This window comes from Rousettus aegyptiacus, unplaced genomic scaffold, assembly GCF_014176215.1.
Source record: "Rousettus aegyptiacus isolate mRouAeg1 unplaced genomic scaffold, mRouAeg1.p scaffold_m13_p_3, whole genome shotgun sequence".
NCBI classification, from domain to species: Eukaryota; Metazoa; Chordata; class Mammalia; order Chiroptera; family Pteropodidae; genus Rousettus; species Rousettus aegyptiacus.
In genome coordinates this window covers 172,451,881-172,473,640 of record NW_023416306.1, presented here as the reverse complement: position 1 = coordinate 172,473,640, position 21,760 = coordinate 172,451,881, and the positions used below count along the sequence as shown (strand labels likewise).

General features: G+C 49.3%; 1 protein-coding gene across 3 annotated transcripts in view; it reads right to left on the bottom strand.

The window, feature by feature from the left end:
* Positions 1–416: 416 nt before the first annotated feature.
* Positions 417–21,760, bottom strand: part of RCOR1 (REST corepressor 1) — a 97,860-nt gene continuing 76,516 nt past the window's right edge. For 2 of the 3 annotated variants that reach the window (XM_036239500.1, XM_036239501.1), the window contains 9 exons: positions 21,338–21,390; positions 19,766–19,927; positions 18,926–19,044; positions 16,873–16,951; positions 13,911–14,105; positions 8,669–8,746; positions 8,387–8,444; positions 7,515–7,744; positions 417–4,486 (listed from right to left, as the gene is read on the bottom strand). In XM_036239500.1, coding sequence (XP_036095393.1) covers positions 4,445–4,486; positions 7,515–7,744; positions 8,387–8,444; positions 8,669–8,746; positions 13,911–14,105; positions 16,873–16,951; positions 18,926–19,044; positions 19,766–19,927; positions 21,338–21,390 — 1,016 coding nt within the window. In that variant the 3' untranslated portion in view covers positions 417–4,444. The remainder of the gene's footprint in view (positions 4,487–7,514; positions 7,745–8,386; positions 8,445–8,668; positions 8,747–13,910; positions 14,106–16,872; positions 16,952–18,925; positions 19,045–19,765; positions 19,928–21,337; positions 21,391–21,760) is intronic. The other variant, XM_036239502.1, reaches the window with a different exon arrangement.

The following is a 21,760-nucleotide window of genomic DNA, read 5'->3' as shown; positions in this document are numbered from 1 at the left end:
GTGGGGCCCTGCAGAGCTGCCTCAGGCGATGAGGCGCCTGCTGCACAGAGGACGGCCCCTCCCCCAGCCCCGAGGCCAGCACCAGGTGCCCGCGTCTGGTCAGGCTGAAAACGGAGAGCACCCCCTCGGGGAGTCCGGGAGCCCCTGGTCACCGCGACTGCTCCGAACTCACGCACCGCGGTCTGACCCCAACCCCAGGATGAGCATCCGTGAAAAAGACGTGGCTAAGGCAGAGCTACAGACCAAATCGGAAGGCGCCCAGCTATGTCTCCACGGGGAGCAGCTCTGGGGGTGTCGATAGCGGACCCCAGGGCTCGGCAGGGAGGGCAAGGAAGAACCCCGCCCGGATCAGACCGGGCACTGCTCTGATGGGGGCGGGGCAGAAAGTTGTTTTGTTTCATATTTTATTACATCAATGGCTTGAAAATTTTTATTTAACTTCAGCAAATATTGGAAATAGAAAAATGAATTCTGCAGAATTTCACAAATAAATTTTCCAATCTCCACTAACAAATGTCATCATCCAATGGCTAAGCAATTATAATGCTATGATCATTCACCATGATGAATGCGCTGAAATAGAAAACAGGCGAAAGAGACATCAAAATATCACGTACGACGGCATCATTACAACGTATTTTCTTTAAAATCCCAACGTGGATTTTATCACTTCAAAAGATATACAGCATTTCCATTATATTTGCAAACTTAACCTTATACATCTTTTAAAATCTTGAAAAACTTTGAAGCAATCTAAAAAGCACTTAGCAAAGTTGATAAGTCTACATAATGGAATACTACCCACTCCGGTATCAGTTTTAGTTTTAGGAGAAGGTGACTGTAAACACTCATTATCATACAACATGCATAGACTATACTGACCTTCCTTCTTCTGAACTGTAACGTTACTGCATTGTGCTTTACGATCGTTAGGAGAAGTGTGAGATCCGGGAGCGGTGGAAAGAGGGGTTCGGAGCATTGCCCAGGGTCGCTCGTTCCGATGAGCTAACCTCCTTGAGTGAGCTCGAGGCAAAGTCGCACTTGCTTTTAGAAGCCTGAATTGTGGGTCACGAGATTTAGGAACAGCCTGGACAGACAGAAAAGGAGGCTCTCGGCTGCGCGGGCCCCTCCTTTCCTCTGCTCACGCAAGCAGGGTCCAGTCAGTGTAATGCACTGTTTGGCTTATTTTTGGTATGCAGTTATACCAATAGTACATTTGATATTTAGAAAGACAAAAATAGGGCATAGTTGAAATTTAAAGTGACAATGAGCACACTTATAGTGGGGTGTGATATTTGAGGAAACTTTATATACACAGAAAACAACTGCTTGATTAGTCCACCATAGTCAAGTTGCAAAACTCAACTATTATTTCACTTTTATTTTGATTAGAGGTTTGTGACCATCAAAGGGTCTTATAAGTTAAAAAACTATCAAAAACCATTTTGAGGAACTGGCGTCTTGGCACAAACGCACCAAGACAGCGCAGGGGCGTGTGACACGAGCGCCCGGCTGCGCCCCGCCACTCCGCTGGCCGGCGCGGCCGAGGCAGGCTCGCTTCCTGGTTAAAAGAGCTATGTTACAGAATTGATCACCGTTTCAGACCAGTCAACACAATATTCAAGTAACAAGGTGTTTCAATGGATAAGTGAAAAAAAATTTTACCTAACACTTTACACATCTACATAAAATTAAATAAAACAAACTTTTAATGCATATGCAATGCAATTTATATCTTTTAGGATTTCTAAACTAAAACTATCATTTGTTTCAATGGTACTATAATTTGCACAATAACTTATACTTCGGAGAAATTTTCCACAAAAATATATATATAATTATGACATTCACATTGATAATTTTTAAGAAGACAAAGCTTAAGTGAACATTGCATCCGGAGCAGTTGTCACTGTGGACCCTTGCACATCCAAACACGACCTGCTGATGCACCCCGTCTTGATACATTAAAAAGGGGGTTTCACACAAAAAAGACCAAAGCACTCTGCTTTTAAAGCTAAGTGATCTCTTGCACTTACAACATCATTGCGGACAGTGTAATGGAACAGTTGGAAACGCAGTGTTGTCTTCTGCATGGAGCTACCCACGAAGCAGACAACTCATCTTTTTTTCCTGGCAAATGAAAACGACAAGCCCCCACCTTCCCTTGGAGAGAAAGCCAAAATCCAGCTGCTCTGATCTCAGAAACACCAGCACAGCGACTCTTCAGGTCTGGAGACCTCTTGGTGCCGGGGACCAGGTAAGGGGCCAGTGCAGACTCCAGACAGAGGCCTGGCGCCACCGCGCGCCCCGTGAGAACCAGCATCAAGCTACCGAGCACCACCGGACGGGGTCAGCCCCTAAGGAGAACAGCCTGGGGGGGAGCAGAACAGACCCGGGGGCGGAGCGAGAAGCCCACTGCAGCCAAGTGCCTACTTCCGTTGAGAGAGGCGCTCGTGAGAAGCAAGGAGAAAATGAAGCTTCTGATCATGCCTAGTGTCCCCTTAAAGTGATGTGCAAAACATGCCACCTCCTCCCCGTTGTTCCTGTCATCTTCCAATTATGCAGCAAGCCTATGACAAACGAAAACAAGCCCCCACCATGACTAGTGTTGCTCTGCTCTCCCCGACCCAGCGGGGGCAGTGGGCTGCGCCTGCCCTCTGCCCGGCCCTGGTGCTGCTCCTCACACGCGCCCACCTGAACGACAGACTCCTAGCACAGGGGCAAGGCGATGAAGGTCGGGAAGCTCCTATTTTATTTCCTACACCCTCCAAGCGACCTTTTTCCAGATTTGTATATAAAAAAAGTATAATCTCAAACCATCTATGTTTCTAGCTGATCTTCTCTCTTCCTAAAGAGAAAATCAGCTGGCTGGGGGCAGGGGGGCGGCAAGGTGCTCGGGAGTCAAAACACACTGAAATTTTAATTGCATATTTTAAATTCTTAAGAATTGTTTATGCTGCCTTAAAGTGTTTGCATTTTTTTCTTTTTTGGTATTGAAAGCAGGACAACTATTTAAATGATACAGAAAACAACAAAAAGCTGCTTTACCATATTTAGTGCAGGCCCAACTGATCGTGAGGGGGAAGGGCGCAGGGGGTTAGAATGAAATTTGACAGTCCAGCCCTCAAACCCTCAGGCAGCTCCATGGACTGGCAAGAGAAGAAAAATGATTCTGGAAGCCTCGGGACATTTATTAGAGATTTTCACTAGCTCCCAGCCCGACGGAAAGGCATCGCATACCACCATGCAGATGGTTTCCTTTCAACTCGGTCTCACTAGAACCAATAAACTAACCATTTCTGTCCTGTACTAATAACACGGAAGGGGGGGGGGTTCCTGTGGGCGTGTCGGTACACGGAGGACACGAAAGCAGACGTGGAGTGACGCGCACGAGGCCAGGCACACCGAGAGGTCGGAGGGCAAACAGCGCGAAGCTCTCGCAAAGCCATCGCCAGCTACTGACGCCCTTGCCGCGCCAAGCGACGCCTGCGGTCCGCACTCTGTCGGCATCTGCAGCAGGCGCTCCCGCCTCCGCATCTCAGCGATGTCATCTTTGGCAAGCAATAAACTTGAAGGAAGAAATAAGACACTAAAACAGAAAAGGATGGATACCATGGTTGCCAAAAGGAGAAGGCACCGATTCCAATGTACGAGCACCAGGTGCAGTGGTATGGACCAATTCTTGGAGTTGGGTGGTGGGGAGTCGGGAAAAGACGGGGCGGCACCCATCCTGGGGGCGCGACGCTGAGAGCTGAAGGCAGAAAGCGCTGAGGTCCGCGCCCCTGTGATGCTCAGTGTCCAAGGAGCGCTGCAGCGAGTGGCTTTCCAGCTGCTGGGCGGGGCGCGCGGGGGTGAAGCCAACCACGTCTGGGCCGTAGTCATATCCTCCTCGGGGAAATGGGCTTGAATCAGGGCGTTTGGCACGATAGAGGTGATGATGCAGTCTGCCAACATACTGTGGTTTCCAAAGAAGCATGATATCACTTAGGTGGACGCCTCAGAAAGGAACGAGAGAGACTTCTAGAAGGCCGACAGGGTCCGTTAACTCTGAAAAGTACACTATGCACAAGGTAGACACTGCGGGCCGCGCTCCCGCGCCGAACCCCTGTTCTGCGGCTGCTGATGGCAAGAGCTGCCACTGACGGCTCGGGAGCTCCGACCGGGGCGGGGGCCCCCAGAGCTACAGGAGGGCGCCGGCCGCGAGGTCCCCCAGCACTCGGGCAGCGTGAGAGAAGCGGTGGAGCGGTCTGGGAGGTGGCGCCAGCATGGAGGAACGAGCGAGGAATTAAGGCAGATGGAGCACGGGACTGGAAGTGTATGCCTTTTTGGTAATAGCTGCTTGTCCACGGAGATGTGATGCAGATGGCTAGGTGATGTCTTGTAATACCTGATATCCTGGGTATAACACAGTCGTCCATACCAAGTGCTCGGAGCTACCAGTTTCTCAGGAGGCAGATGCGTATCTGACGTCGAGAACAGAAGCAGCCTGAGGAGGGGAGAGGAAGGGACTCAGAGTGCGGCCGGCCCGGGCGGGAGCCAGTGGCCTCCACGGCCGCACGTCTCGGGCTCCAGTCCGGGCCCTGCCACTTCCTCGCGGCACGCCCTTGGACAAGCCACCACTCCACTGAAGCTTCACTTCCCTCGATTGCCGAATATGCACAATAACGTCAACTACTTCACAGAAGTAAATAACACCCCCCGCCCGCCCCCGGAAAAGGCAGCGCGCGTGGCAGCCCACGAGCAGCCGCTGGCTCCTGCTGGGACTCAGGGACGAGAGCACTCAGGTCACGGGCTCTCCCGGAAAGGCTCCGAGCACGGAGCTCCGCGCTCTCCTGTTCGTGCCTGGCTCCTACTCCCGCACCTAACGGTGGCTGCATGTCAGCGCCCATTGTGACCCTCCCATGTCTCATGGGAGACCGCTGGGCGACGAGCGCAGACCCGGCACATTCTGCACATGGCGGCTCCTTCAGGTGAGCCGGGGGACGAGGACCGCTGTTAGTCCTGAGCCAGAGACTTCCATTAGCTATGCACGGACTCATTCTACAATTTGAAGTGAGAATCCTAAACTTTACCTCTAACCTGCCACCGCTCGGTGGCCTCTCCAATACCCTGGCCCCACAACCCATCCTTGGCCACATGGAGGAACTCTGGACCCCAAAAGCTCCGATCCTTGGGCCTCCCCCTCTTCTCAGCCCCGAAGGAGAGCGTGCCCTTATGTTACAGCTTCACGGCAGGGCCTCGGTGTGGATTTCCTTGGAGGCTGGGCAGGCTGCCGCGCTCATCCCAACGCTCACCTGCACCTGCAGCCTACAGTAATCCTGGTTCTGTTACGCCATGTTTCGCGTAAAGTCGCAGAACCTGTGACCCGTGTTACATGAGGAGCCACTGTGCCAGGACTTCTGGCGATTCTGCCGTCCTCTCCTGTCTGTGCTGCACAAGGCACAAAACCTGAGGGCAGAGGGCAGGGAGCAGGGAGGATGCCAGCGGTCTTTCTTAGCTGCTGGACTCCATGAAGTAAACAGGAAAAAAGGAATGCGGAATCACGAGGACACCGAGTTCTGAGCACCGACCACACAGGACGATTGACCAGCATCCTAACAAGTGCCCTCAGGCCCTCGGCGGCCAGGGGGCGGCTGGTCCTCACTGATTAACTTCCTTCTGCAAGTGGAGGATGGCAAACCAGGCTGGCGGAGTGGAAGGTCTATGCTCCCAGCAACCGAAAAGCAAGAGGCTAAGAAAAGGAAATATAGGCACGTGTGAGAGAGAGAGCGTGAGATACAGTGTGTGTTTTACATGACGAAAGGGATGAAAAATTTGTACGGAAATATACAGATCATACACCAGAGGTGCGTTAGATGATGACACTATCTGAAGAGGAGGCTGGGTGGACGGACACGCGGAGGACCTGACGGCAACGGCTGCCTGACGGGGGGCTCGTCATGGGGGGGCGACGCTGCCAGGCGGGGAGGGAACGGGGCGTTTGGTGTGAACCCGACATCGTAAGTGGACCATCAAGGCTGGACCTTCTGGACTAATGAGGGGGAAAGCAGTGACTGACCCACCTGAGTCCGTTGGTCAGTGCGCCAGGCATGAGGAAGGGCGGGCGAGAACGGACGTCCCGCGGGCCCCACCCTCACCGCCGGCCCGTTTCCCGCGGGCCCTGCCGGCGGCGCTCCCCACACCGAAGGTGAAAACGTCTCATGAAACGCTTTCCTTCCCACGAACTCTGAAGTCCCTCCCCTGGTCACCTGCAGCCTTCCAGTGCTTCCCAGTGAGTCCCGGACTCGAAAAAGTTAATTTGCTGCTAAAAGGGCAATTAGCGCTGGGACAAAGATCACTGCCCAAAGACACCAACACTTCCGCTTTGCTCCTGTGCTGTTCCGGGCCAGGTCACGGGCCAGGTCACGGGCTGGTCCCCACATGGGTGAGCCCCCCTTACACTGGCAGCATTATGGATTTTGTGCGCTTAATACAAAGGCTTTCTGCTGGAAGGCTCTAAGGAGTCTATGCTGTAACTCTCTGACCAGTGGCCACCAGCCCTGTGTGGACATCAGGCTGCCACCGAGCTGTCCCCGTGCCCAGGGCAGGAGGGCCTCTGGGCTGCTCCTACAGCCCGGCTCTTCCAAAGGAAGCACAGACGACAGAAAACAGGTAATTTCAAATCATCCCGCATGGCTGTGGGAAGACTGGTAGGAGCATGAGTCTCCTTGTAAACTACCTTAACCCTTAAATCGCCAAGTCAGTGAACAAACTCAAACGTAACGTGGTTGGCAACTAGCTTACCTACGCCCAGCCACCCTCCTTTGCGGGACTGCGAGGCAGTAACCCGCAGCTGGGCAGGCCAGGTGAGGTGGGGGAACAGCGACGGCCCTGCCCCAGGAGGTAGGGAGGTGGCAGATGGGTCCCTGCAGCCTCAATAATCTTGCCTAATCTCTGCTGATTGGGCGGATGAAATCAGTGCCACCAGCTTGGAGATTACCAGCCTGCCAGCGCAATGCAGGAAGGCCAGCCAACCACGGGACCGAGAACTGTCCCCATCAAACATGTAAGCCGGTTAGCCCTCAACAGCATCGAAGGCTGGAGGATGTGTACAGCAGACACAGACCCGGAGGACCTGGCTAGCTGAGCAGACTCGCCAGTGAGCCTGTTAACCTCACGACGAGATGACGACTTATTTCGCGTGGCTGAGCTTCACTGACACGCCCCACGGCGCTTCCAGCTTACCGTCCTGCGGCGGGGTTCTTATCGCATCTAAAGAAACACTCGTGACGTGGAATACTCTGCGGCTGGAGGAAGCCAGGATGAAACCAGCAATTTGTCTGGAAATTTGAATGTGACCAAAACCTGAGTGAACTCAACACACATACTACGGCATTCACAGGCCAACGTCAAGTTACCGACATAGCTAAAACCTAAAAACCCTTCTGCAGCCGGAAATGGCAGCCCACGAAGACACTAACTGGGCTACTGAGCATGACTCTGGCAGAGAAGAGATCACGTTCTTTCAGATTTACCTCGTCTTCCTCTTCAGGAACCTTGATAGCATTGTCCGGGGACTTCACAGGCTTCTGGTTACTGGGCCCGTTGGTCTCTTCTTTCCCATGCTCTGCCTCCCACTCTTGTAAAACTTCATCTATGTTGAAGCGGCGTCGATAATTTACAAAAAAGTTTTTCACTTGTACCACTGATTTGTTCCCAATCACATCTGAGATAGCCTGAAAATCTCGGCCATATTTCCTGATGGCTAAGGATGTAAGAGAGCATTTTTTTTTTTCAATACAAGAGAAAAACAATTTACAAAACCACAGTTGAGACTTATTCGTGTCCAGTAAGAAAACATACAGGCCTCTAACAGCAGGCACTACCTTAGTGTATATACCAGCGGGAAAAGCAGTCGAGTCTGGACAGACCTACCCTGGAGATGACAGGTCGAAGTTTTTCAGTGTGACCCTGTACCCAGAAACCTCCACCTTGCCATCCGATGTCACATGACGGCAATTACTCTATGGTCATGGGCATTCTGCATTCGTCTTTGCAAGGTCCCCAGACCCAGAACACCCCCACGACCTCACTTAAAACCCTAGCAGTCTGCTCCTTCCGGGGTTTTGTACTTCGCAGCTATGCAGAACCCAGCGCGCAGCTGCTGAAATGGACTGCTCGCGCGGTCAGAAACTGATGCCTTCACGTTCATTTTCGCATCTTGTGAGACACGGGGAAGGAAACAAGCACAGCCCAGAGGGGTCTCGGGAGCGGGGCTAAAACGACGTCCACTACGGGACTGCGACCCTCCCAGGCTCTGCTTTGGCGCGAGCTGTGCCGGGCGCAGGGCGGGCAGTGTCTCCTGCAGCTGGCCCTGCGCCCGGCCCCGCGAGGAGAACCCCCGTACCTTGTACGGCCAGAAGCTGCTCCTCCGTGGTCCAGCGCGCATTACACTTCTGAATGACCTGGACATGCAAAGGAGTCACATCAGGACACCATGTTTAGAGACAGTATGTCCTTACGAGGCTTAATGAATCCTTTCCCCAGATCAGAATTTTAACATCAACTACATTTACAAAATGGCATCTATACTTTTCTAACAGACGTGGCTGGAAATGCAATGAGGACATCATACACCCTTAAACACATAAGCTGGGTGGCCCCCGAGATGATGCTGACAAGCTCCTACCTCTGGAAGTCGATAAAGTTCTATTCCTCCGTCGAGCTTCTCTTTGAGAGCACTGTTTGTCTGTTTAATGTTCTGAATCTATGAGAAAGAAGATTTTCATTTTAAAAGTGAAAAACTTTTATAAAGGCATGAAAACAGAACTAAATAAAGGAAACAAAGAAAAGCAAAAGTGAAAAAAGTTCTATGCTATATGGCGGCCAAAATTTGAGGTCCCTGAACAGCATCTAACGGGACTCTAACTGATCTGCTGAGAGCGACAGACAAAGGACCACCAGGAAGGACCGGGTGGTGGTGGAAAGGCTCCTGCAATCCACTGTCTCATGACAGGGGTCACCCGAGCAGACCACACATGGAGTGTGACGTAAGCCAGGCCGCGCCCGGGCTGAGTAGCAGGCTCTGTGGGCCGGGCAGACGCCTGCTCGCCCTAGTGCGGGGGGAAAGGCGACCCGTCAGTTCTCCACAAGCCTGACTTCCAACGACTGTAACGTCTCCAGTTTCCCACATCGTCTCTTCCACGTTACCGCTCGGGCTCGACGGGCTGCATCTTTCATCAGCCTGTTCTAATCGAAAGACGCGAACGCCACGCGGGACCCGTCAAGCACAGCTGCTCTCCAGTTCTGTGCGGGCTCCTGAACTTGCTGGGTCGCGGAGTGGGCCGCTCTCCTCTGCGCTCTGCACTGGGGGGCTTGGATCCTGGCGTCATTTTTGAATAATCACATCAGCAAGTAAGAAACCAAGGGGAGCAACAGAGCCATTTTCCCGCATAAAACAGCAAAGACACGAGTCCGCGGCGGGCGCCCTCGAGAGCAACACCTCACGAGGCGGGGGGGGGGGGGGGCGGGGGAGGACAGGGCCGAGGTGGCGGGAGGCCGCGGTGCGGACACAGTGCCGAAGGCCCTGCCACCGAGTGCTCGATGGCTCTGTCTCACGAGACTCTACACTTCCGCAGTCTGAGAAAATCCCATTTTCCAGTACTCACAGTTCACATAGTCCCACAGTTTCCTTACCCTTCCTCCGACGCCTCACTCCTAAACCTTTTAAAAGGGAGGAAGATGTGCAAAGAATTTTCCACTCTGTGGGACCAACAGCCAAGTAAAACCAAAACTGTCAGGACCAAAACGGACCCGTTGGCCACGAGTAAGGCCACAAGGCCCACCGGAAATGCAGCCCACTCCGAATCTTTTCACGGTGACGCCACGTCGGAACATAAAGACAATTCAAAAGATACCAGAAATGTGCACAAAATTTACCGCACAGTAAAACCATAAATGAAGAACTTGATTCACTGAAGATCGCTTCGGCTTATTTCAAAAAGGTAAAATCGGAAGAAAATACTAGAAATCACTCATGGTAAGTTTTCAGGGCAGTAATGCCAAGCCCCCAGACCAGCTCCACCTGATAAACTCTCTGACACGAAAACATTCGAACGTTGTGCCGTGCACCAGCAGGCGCCTGCCGCACGCTGCTGTCAGCGCCGGAGACGTGGCCCGTGCCACTGAAGAATCGAATTTTAAAGTTTTTAAATTTTAATTCACCCCAACTTAAATTTAAATAACCGCAAGTGGCTGCCGGCCACCGTGCTGAGCAGCACGATCAGACTCTCGCTCAGAGCCCTCGGCTACCAGTGTCCCATACGACACCGCGACGTACTCAGACTACGGTCACCGAGCTCTCCTCCGGCCAAGAACCTTCCGACGGGGGATCAGCGAATTCTCAGAACTCAGGAGTCTGGAACCCTGCGCACCCCACTGCGCTTGCGGCCGGCCGTGTGCCCACAGTGCCAAAGTGGGGACAAAGGGCACCGCAGCGAGCGGTGTGCATTTCCCACGGAAACCAATCTACTTTAACACGTGCATTTTTTCTCTAAAACCAACAGCTGAAGAAGCACAGAGATTAAATGAACGGCTACGAGGCAAAACACCCCCACATTCTGAACGTAAAGGTAGCTCTAAACTCTCATCAAACTGCATCGCCGGCACCGACGGCTGCGTTCTCCGTGTCAGAAGCACCCAGCGTTCCCCCGCGTCACGGGGCTTTGTCGCCAGCTGAACGCAGCTGGCGAGCACGCAGAGCGGCGGCAAGCCAGAAGAGGAACAGGGCACGGCTGTGATCAGCATCTGAAGAAAAGGATCGGCCACCCTGGCCTGGCGCCTTGCCCAGACCTCCCGGCGGAATACAACTTTCTTTTTTCTGCTTTATGGTGTGTTTAGAGATTCTTCTCTAATGTCTCACTGCTTTATTCTCCGCTCAGAAAGACCTAATGCAACTGGCTCTGTTCTCTGGCAACCTCACGGGCGTTCCCAGCCCCTGCTCGTTCGTTCTGCGGACCTCGGAGGAGCCGCCTTGCAAAGCTCTGGCACCCAGGAAGTTCAGGAGTTTCTGGGAAGGCAAAAGCCTTCCCTGCTGAAGGGACAGATGGGTTAGCTCCGCCTCCATCTCCTCTCCCTGCCCGGAATGCAGATGTGAAGCTTACGAAATGGCTCCTGCAGCGTCCAACAGGAGGCAAGGAGCAGTGAAAGGCCAACAAACGAAGGGCGAAGAGCGGACAACAGAAAGAAATCTGGGTCCCCGAGAGCACCACGGCTAGAAGCAGTCCTTCGCCGGGTCGGCTGCTGTTAGTCAGGTCTCCTGTCACTCTCAGGTGATGGTTCCCTGGACATACAAGCAAACACGGGCCCTCCAGAATTAAGCGGCCACCCCGAGTCCAGAAGCGCATCTGGCAGTAGCCATAAAAGGTTATGGGAAATAAACAGCCTGCCTTCCCTCTCAGCAAGTCTGACTCTTTCTCTTTCAGGACTGTAGACTTTGAGTAGCTATGGTCAAGTAAAAAATTCCTGCTCTCGACCCTGACTCTGAAAACCAAAGAATCTTTTGTCTACGGCGTCAGTAATGCCTCCGTGGAAGAAGGGATCTCTTGCTCGTTCCTGAACATCAAACGGCAAGCGTTAGGGGCTCGCTCGGCAGAGGGAACGAGCCCCCTTGCAGAGGGGCAGGAAAACGCACCAGAGAGCTCTTCACTTACAACGCTCGCTCACAGCAGCCCGCACGCACCCTGGAGGATCAGGCCGACCAGGGTTAATCTCCTCATTTGAAAAGAGGCCCAGGAAGATTAAGCGGTTCCCCTAAGATGGGAATGCAGCTGTGCCAGCAGCCAAGCCAGGGAGCCAACCCTCCGGCTCCATGGGGCGCACCTGGTCCTGGTCTGTGCTGCCTCCCTGCCCCAGAAGACGGGTGGGGCCACCACCCCACCCCCCTCATCCGTGAAGTGACGGCTGGCCTCCTAGTCAACCTTTCAAGGGAACCACCAAGATTAAAAGTCAGAGCAGCAAAAACTGAAAGTAAACCATGAGCCCACAATTTGCCTTGAATTGGGGGGGCAACGGGGAGGGTGGGGGGGCACATAAAAGGACAATACTAAGCTACTCAGCTAAATTTTTAGTTTCAACGAACTGTGTAAAATTTGATTAAAACAATGAGCCATTTCTCATACCAGCCACAAATAATTAGAAAAGAACTAATTTAAAAAACAATATCCTTTACTAGAGCCCCAAAAAAGTACCAAATACCTAGAAATAAATCTAACGAAGGATATACAAGGCCTATACATCGAAAACAACAAAGGGAGAAATTAAAGGTCTCTGTAAGTGGGGGAATAAATCACGTCCGTGGATCAGAAGATGTTAATAATTCTCTATTTTGATCTATAGATTTCAATACAATCCCAATCAAAATTCTAGCAGAATTACTTTTCTGAAAATTGAGGAGATGATTCTAAATTATAAATGGAGACACAAAGCGGCATGAATAACCAAGAGAATCGTGGAGGACTTCTGCCACCAGGCCGCCAGATTCATGACATGCACGTGGCCAAGACAGCGCAGTGCCGGGCAGGACCGGACAAACGGACCAGAGCAACAGCGTGGGCAACAGGAAAGGACCGCGCTGACCGCGCGCACGGCTGACGGATTCAGCGCGGGGCCCCCTGCACGGCAGCGCGGGACACGGTCTGCCCAGTGAAGAGGGCTCGGGCGACTGGGAAGATACCCGTATGGAACAGACGAGCGTTGCCCCTACTCGCAACAACAGTCACAGAAAAACACTTCCAGGCAGACTGAAGGTCCAAACGCAAAGGCAAACAGCACGAGAGAAAACCGCCCTGACCGCAGGGAAGGGTAGCAGCAGGCAAGAGAGCACTGATTGTAGAAGACAAGAATGAGAAGTCCAGCCGCCAAACTTAAGGATTTCTGTTCGTCCAGAAATACCACTGAGAGAGTGAAACGCCAAGTCTCACAATGGGGAACCAAATGACCTGCCCCCTGCCCCCGCCTGAGGCATTTCTGAGGTCACGGCTGTTGGGGTACGGTGCTGCTGGTATTTAGTGGGTAGAGGCCAGAGATGCTGCCAAACATCTTACGACGCAAAGGACAACCGCCCACAAAGCAGGATTATCCAGTCCAAAATGTCAACAGTGCTACCGTTAGGAAACCCCGACATGAGCACTGTGGGACCGTGTGGGACCGTGCTCCAGTGCTGGCCACGTGCACACTCTAATCCAGCAAGTCCTCTCAGGTGTATGTTCAACCACGATGCACACGTGATACACCACGACACACGAAAGAATGTTCACATCAGCATTTGTAACGGCTGAAAACCGGCCACAGCCCGAATGCCTAGGAGAGTAAAGGGATAAAATCTGTGGGCCATTCACACAGCAGAGGCGGCCACGGCAGCTACGGCTCCTACGAGATGGACAGAACTCACGTAGTGAAGGAAAGCCAGGCATGAAAGAAACCACATCATAGTACTTTTACAGAAAATCCCAAAATGGATAAAAATAATTTGTGGTCTTAAAAGTGAGAAGAGTGGCCACCTCTGGGAGAAGCGGGTAAGGAACGGGAGGGGCACCGGAGGCCTCAGGAGCAGGGCCGGGTTTCCTGCGGGGAGGCGCACCCGAAGGGGACAGCTTCCATCTCTTGATCCAGACGGAGGCCAGCTGGGTGTGTCTGTAACACGAAACACCACTGAGCGCGCGCACACACACGTTTACGTACGTAACGTCGATGTCACGGTTAAAATGAGAAAACTCGGTGGCTGGTCAGTACCTAAGATCCTCTGTCCAGTTCCTTGGAAACAAAACGCCCTTCTGAGGCTTGTGGAACGAGGACACCCACGTGTGCAAGAAAGACCAGCAGCCCCGCGGCACTGGCTGTGGCGTGCCTTACGAGCACCGGGCCGCGCGTACCTGCCGTTTGACCGAGACCAGCTCCATGTCCAGCTGTCTGAGCACCGTGGTAGCAGCGGTGGCGTTGGCAGAGACGGCCTCCACGTCCTCTTGAGAGAGAAACATTCCTTTCGGAGGTTTCCTTTTCGCTCTATTTTTAGCTTGTGTGCTATGTTTTTCTTTTTTGATCTGAGGAACTGTCTCAGTAGGCGGCACCTGCACGATACACATGTGATAAATGAGATGCTAAAAAAATTAAAACGCCAAGTGAACAGTAATAAGCATATTTCCTTAACATGGCTCCAAACAACCTAAGACAAAGATCATGCCATATCAGAATTGCCATCTACAAACAGACAAAAACATTAGCTACTGAACTTCAAAGTGGACTCCACTTCCTTCTCGCATAGACACAGCCTCATTCTATCACTTTAAGCCTCTGACAATAAGCATTCTGAGCTTCCTGTAATAATACAGGAAGGAAAAAGTCTGCATTCTCTTCCAGTGAGCTTTATATATATATGAATAAGAAGCTATTTTATCCTAACAGTCCTCAGTAGTGCAGATGGACATATGAACACAGAAAGATATAGTACGTGTATAAAAAGTCACTTAAATTCTCCAAATCTTCATAGAAGTTTAAAAAAATAAATATGAAACTATGACTTTTTTATATATCTTTTTTTTTTGGGGGGGATGACATGACTTTTAGGGCAACTATGCCCTAAAAACATGCTTCAAAAAATACATGTTGTCATTTTAAAATGCATGACTGCTAATTTTTTAAGTGCTGTCTCTAAAACCAATCCTTCAGACATGAAATGCAGTAAAATCTTGGCAAGGAGAAAACAGTATCTTACTTTTTGCTTCATATTTTAAAAGACTAAAATAAAAAGACCATGCAAACTAAAATGGCAGCAATAAGTTCTTGAACAAGTGGTAATAAATAATACATCAAAATATTAGGCAGCAAACTATATTCTGTAATAGCACTCTGTTTAGTGAAGATCACCTACTGATGATGTGTGTGTTTTAACAATATTTTAGTACATCAAGAAACTACTATTTAACCAGTTTTCTTTTTGAATCGGAAATTGAGCAACACAAATAAGGATTACAGAAATTAATATAAAATCAACCCTTTTCTCTTCCATTTAAAATGTTGCACTGAAGAACCTAATAAACAACGCATCAAAACAGAGCTCACTAAAAATTCTAAGCATAATTTGGTTTCTCAAACATTCTTAATTTATCTAACTCTTAAAATAATCTTGTAATTTGAGCACTCATATAAATCACTGGCAAAGTGCCATCCAGAAAGAATGACCAGTTTCCAATTTGGTGAGAGAGAGAGATAGAGAGAGAGAGAGAGAGAGATGCATGTATGTGTGTGTGCGTGCGCATGCGCGCGCACACATACACATTTATATATACATGAAACCAGAAGGAGCCTAAAAATGTACCTGGAGCACTTTGACTCAACGATTCAACTTCTAGAAATTAATTATAATGAAAAAAATGAAGTGCACAAATAATTATGAGATCAGTTTAGCTTTGTTTATAATAGCAAAAAGCAGGGTCAAAAAACTGTAAAAACCCATAGTAGGTTAATTTACTCAACTATTAAAGTTCTGTATGATAGAATAACAGTTGTGTATACAAATGTATTTGGCATAAAAACATGGATAAGGTACAGTAAATTTAAAAGGTTATAAATGTTACATATTAAGATCCATCTCATGTTTGTGAAAGTATTCAGAATTATGTATGTGGGCACACACATTTTACAGAGGAAGTCACCTGGAAAAGGTCACCAAAATGTTAACGGTGATTCTGTGTGACTGTCATGTTCACCTTCTCCTTTTTGTTTAGTTGTATTTCATGCTTCGTCTATAAAAACATGTATTACTGATGCAACTTGAAAGTTCGAGTGTGTCTAGACCCTTTTGGTTTTCCATGCTAAAACAGCTGTTCTTATACTTTAGAATCTTTTGAGATAGAGAAGAACCCTTTGGGATTTTACTGACACTTTAGACTCTTATTTTCAGAAAAACTCTCCTGTGACCACATATGGAAGTCATACCCACAATGGGATTCAGTGCTCCAGCCCGACCGAGGGGCTGAACGGCGCCAGTGGGCAAAGGAGCCGTGTCCTGCAGGTATCACGGTGGCACGCCACCAGGGCCTGCTGTGAGTGGTGCTGGATTGTGGGGGCTTCCGACCTGTGCCACGGAGCCCTGGGTTTCCTTGGAAGGGCTTTGGGGAGCCCGCATGTTTCATTAATTTTACGAATGGACGAATTAATGCAAGACTGTAAGACCCATTTAAAAATCTAAGATCATCCTGATATCCCATTGTTCTCAGTAGACAGTTTACAATAAACAAATGTTATAAATATACCAAAACAGTCATCCACAATTGTGGGAATCTGTGGACTCTCTGAATCCAGACTAAAAACCTCTGGCATACTGATTTTTAAGAGGTGAACAGCTAGAACTTCGCCGTGTGTGAGGCTCACCCTCGTATGAACCTGCACTATTGATTCTGAGTAATGAGGACTTGCACCAAGTCCACCAGCCCTCAGCAATCACCTGCAGTCACCCCCTGACCAAGAGTGTGCAGAGCTGTTGGCCAGCGACAGCTCAGAAGGAGACCCGAGGCTGCGAGGAGCCGCACTCTAGCCTGGGCCTCGCCAACGCCTGCTTCCTGACTGACTGAGCTGGCAGCTCAGGAGAGAAGGTGGCGAGGGCCGCTGCCCTAGACAAAATTGTCCTCGCCGATGCTATTTTTTCTTTTAAGACTTCTTGTACTCATGTTTCTTGGCAAACGCAATTCTAAGTTCCATAAAGTAAATTTGATATTGTTTAAAATGTCATACTGTGATGTCCTATACACAGCCCTTAATATGTTGAGCAGACTAAGTAAAAACACTTTACTTATGGAACTAGCAATAACATTTACTTTTCTAAAGGGGAAAAAATACCTCCTTTTTGCTCTCCTTATTTTGATCCATCTCAATGTCAATAGGATTGTTTCCATTTGCTTCTTCTAGTTCATCCTCACTGAAAGACAAGTAAATATTACTTAAAGATTATTTTGTTCCCAAACAAAAAGTGAAAGTTCATCACCACCAAATCAGTATTACAAGAAATGTTAAAGAGACTTCCTGAAGATAAAAAATGTGAATAATAAAATGGTAATAACTATTACCTATCAGTGATTACTTCAAATGTAAATGGATTAAATGCTCCAATCAGAAGACACAGGGTGGCTGAATGGATAAGCAAACAAGACCCAAGTGTCTGTCAACAGACGACTGGAAATAGAAATCAGGGTACATACATATACAATGGAATTTTACTCAGACATCACAAAAAAGTAAATCTTACCACTTGTGACAACATGGATGGACCTAGAGGGTACGATACTGAGTGAAATAAGTCAGACAGAGAGACAAATACCGTATAATTTCACTTATACACATGGAATCTAAAGAACAAAAAAAATGACCAAAAACAGAAACAGACTCAAATACAGAGAACAAACTGACGGTTGCCAGATGGGAGGGGAATTGGTTGAAAACGGGGAGGGGATTAAGAAGTACAAACTGGTAGTTACAAAACAGACTGCGCCCACCATACGACCCCTTCCCCCAACCCGCCCCCAGCCCGACGCGGCAGGACGTTCTGGCTGAGAAAGAAAAGAGAGCGCCTGGGATTGTGAGGGAATTTTGCCCCAGCCCCTGCCATGACTTTCATGGGCAAGTTGCAGCACAAAGACAGTGTCTCGGGTGCCCTGGCCAGGGCAGGTGTGTCCTTCCCTGTCTGCATCCTGAGAGGGGTGAACCGCACGGGGGAGGTGGCACACGGCAGCTCGGCCGCCCGTGGCAGTAATGAAAGAAACCACCTGGCAGGTGAGGACAGCGGCGTGTCAGCCGATGCTCCAGGGTAACAAATCTCCATTTGCTTTTTAAATTGAATTCTGGTTTCAGCTTAGCGGAATGCACCTGTTTATAGTAATAAACCTAATTTATAAACAGTAACATGGACTTAAACACATAATGGAAATAAAAAACGTCCATCTTAAGTTGCTACGACGCTAAAAACAGACTCAGCGGGCTTGCCACACTTCTGCGGTCACTGACAGCACTGATGCGCACTGCACGGCAGCTCGCAGCTGGAGGAGGCTCGAGACGTGTGCGGCACTCTCACCGTACACTTGGCCCGAGAGATCTGAATTCTCCCAAGTGATATACAACTCTCGATTTGTTCTCACGTTATTCTCCTTCATTTGCAATCATAAACTATTCTCCTGAGATGAGGCTGATTACTAATTTACAAAAATGATGTATCAGAGAAAATATGGAAAATATAATTTCAAAAAGACGTCTATACTCCCACGAACCCAACGCAGAACCGCCGCGTTTGGGTGCTGACGCCTGGACTTTCAGCGTCTGCACTCTAGAGCTGAGGACGCGGGCCCGGGGGAGCCCGCTGAGCTAAAACCCGCCTGCGCGCGGCCGAGCGGACCCTCCCTCGGAGCCCGGAGGGGTCCACTCGTGTATGGGGGCACGCTGCCGCCCCCACGTGCCGTGCTGCAGGCCAGACAGAGGAAGTGACGGCGAAGATGCAGCTGCTCAGCACGTCATCCTTCCCACGGAATGTGTCACTCACTCGCATACACTAAGCAGAGGGTCAAAGAGGGAAGAAGCGGCCTCAACGGCACCACGTCTTTTAACACACCGAACAGGAAAACACATCAAATGAATCTGCACGAACATACCGAATAATGTCAACTTAGGGAATGACAGACTCCTTTCTATTAAGAGGAGATGCCCTTAAGGGGCAGGCGGGGACAGGCAGGAAGGCCCCCAGGCGCGCGAACCCTCAGCGCAGGGTGTCTGTGGAAGCTGTCTCCCGCGGGAAGGCACTGGGAAATCCAGCCGCCCCGCCGTCCCTGTGCGCCCACCAGCTCGTAGGGCTTCCCGGACTCAGGCGGTTCCCAGTGGTGGCGCGGCCCCCCCGGGCGCCACTGACCTTTCCTCCCGCTCCCGCTTCTGCTTGCGAGCATGGCGATCCATCACGCTGGTCTTAGTTCTCGTTTTCTTCCAAGAGTAGTAAAATTTCACCAGACTTGCTATAGATTTGTCAGGAAGCTAAATATAAAAAATGAGTCGGCTTACATTTAAGACTAACCTTTAAAAAATCAAATGCGATTAGACACACTTAATTAGGATCATTGTCGCATACTCAGAAATACCATCAGTCACGGCCCTTTTTCTCTAATAAGGAAAAAATTCATGAAACTACTCTCATCGACACATTTAAAAATTGCTTAAGTTTGACTGTAAATGAAACTTATTAGCTCACGAAAAATTGTAAAGTCAGTTTAAGATGAATCAGTTTTCACACTCAAGTTTCTAACACAGTTTTGGGGTTATTTTTAAAAGTTCATTTTAGCACTCATGTAACGGTCAATAAGCTTTCATGGTAGGGGTCCGCCAAACAACATTCTAGAACGTAGAAAATAATCAAGCCTTTCCCAGGCAGACAGGGCCCCAGGATGCTCTAGCTCATCAAATAACCATCAAAGATCCTTTCTATTGGACTGAGCTGCTGGGGAGTCCCCACAGGGGAGCCTGCGTGGCGGGAGGGGCGGGGGCTGAGTTCCAGCCTTCGAACTGGGAAGTTCTAGGAACTGCTTCACTGCTGTGATCTGAAGCCTCTCGCCCGCCCACGCCCACGACAAGGAGTGAGCTGCTGTTCCTAAAGCAAGCTTCATTAAAAACGAGACTGCTCATGCCTGCAGGTGACGCCCCTAGCCCTCGGGTATGCTGCTGGGGTGGAGGTGGGGGATTCAGCATCTCGTCTACTCACCATTTGTTGAATTCTATGAAAAGTTTTCCCATGAAAACTAAAGGCTTGCTCAAACAAGACTTTATCTTCCACAGTCCACTCATCTGGGAAGGGGGTAAAGTTGGGCAAATCAGCCAATGATTTTTCAATATTATGCTTATGCCAAAAGAGCATCCCAAGAGCCTAGAAAAATAGCATCAGTGAAATTTTAGACCAAAAACGGGAATGCGACATTAAAATGGAAATGAGGTTGGCAAAAGAAGAGCGTGTACGTCCTCACACCCAGACAAGCAGACAGCTAACTCGTGTGTGTCGCTAAGTGGCTGACGCGGCCTAACTCCTTCATCCCACAAGCCCTGAGGCACGGGGTCCATTATTCTCTCTTCTTGACTTAGAACACGTGGGCCCTGAGAAACTGAGCGACTCGCCAATGTCCTGGTGCCAGCGAGTGGCAACGGCAGCGCGGCCCCGTCTGCACCCGCCGCCCCGCGCACGGAGCGGGGGGCCTAGTCATAAAAGCACGCAACTGCTCTGTGATTCTTTTGCCCCCAAAACGCAAACATAAAACTTTTTTTTTTTTCAGCTCAGAAAGGAAAAATACACAAATGGGTGAGGAACAAATTAGAAACAAGAGGGATAACTCTAGAATATTTTCCTGAGAAATTTCTTGTATTACAAATCTAAAGTAAAAACAGTCATACTTTTAAAAGGCCAGAAGTCTTAAACAACTCCTGTATTTAGCAATCACCCAAAAACATTTACACTAAGTAGAATAAAAATTGATAATTTTTCTGGGCAACTTGAGTTAAGTTCATAAGTAGGGTTGGAAAAGAAGCAGCATACATTTTTTGCTTTGTAAGATTCTGGAACTATCTTATTTTAACTGGCTTTCCTAACAGTTCTAACAGGGTAGAATAATTAAAATAAGGCCAAGGCTGAACAAAAGAGTCCAATTCCATATAACCTCGACTGCTGGCACCCTTAGTCATTTGGGTAAATGAGAAACATGAGTAACTTACGGGCTGTAAAAATCTAGATCGATGCCAAGAAAAGCACTCATCTAACTTAATGTGCTTATTTCAAAAACAGTAATTAGAAATAAGGCTTTGAAATAAGATACTGCACTTCTGGAAAAAATAAATAAATCTCATGGATTTCTCACTAATAGGCTCCAAACGATTTTTTTAAAAAAGCCTTAGTCCAATTTTACAACCTGAAAGTGATTCAAAACAATTAATATTAAAATACTATAGATTTGAGTGTGACAACATGAGTCAGGAAAAAACTATCACACAACCACATAAATGACAAACCACATATTCAAGTAAGAAAGCGTTGTGCCCAAGTACCCAGCCCTCGGCGCCTCTGCCGCCGGAGCTGCAGGCCTGCAAGATCCACGGTGCCCTTGAAACCCAAGGGCCTGTCACGCACGCCTCAGAGAGCGCCTGGGACCTGGGCCTTGTGTGAGACCACGAGTAACCCCCCAGAAATCGCTGATGACGAAACGCTGCTACTTCACACACACGACAAAACACATTTAACGAGTTAGTTCTAAAAACTCATCTCTACGACGAAAGCAAGCCACATCCTTACCTGTTCCATGTTGTACCCATGCTTCTCTTTAGCAATGGCGATGTATTCGTCCACTGAAAAACAAGACGAGAGGCCAGTGAACAACCGCGGGCAGAGCGCAGTCTGTGAGCGCTGGACTCGCGGCCGACGTGCGTGGTCCAGGCCCCAGATAAACATAAGGACGCGGACGGTCACAGAACAGAACCGGCTAATACGATCCCGCTGTGGACCTTACACACATACGTCTCACAGAGACATGGCTGAAAATATACGCAAACAAACAGTACTTATCTCTGGATGGCAAGATTATAATTGTTTTTTTAAAAACTTGGTTCTACTTAAATTTTCTATAATACACAAGTATTTCATTGGTACCCTGAAAAATACTTAGAAGTAAAAAAATATTAAATTGACGTTCGTTTTTAGTCTCAGCCGAGGCTGAAG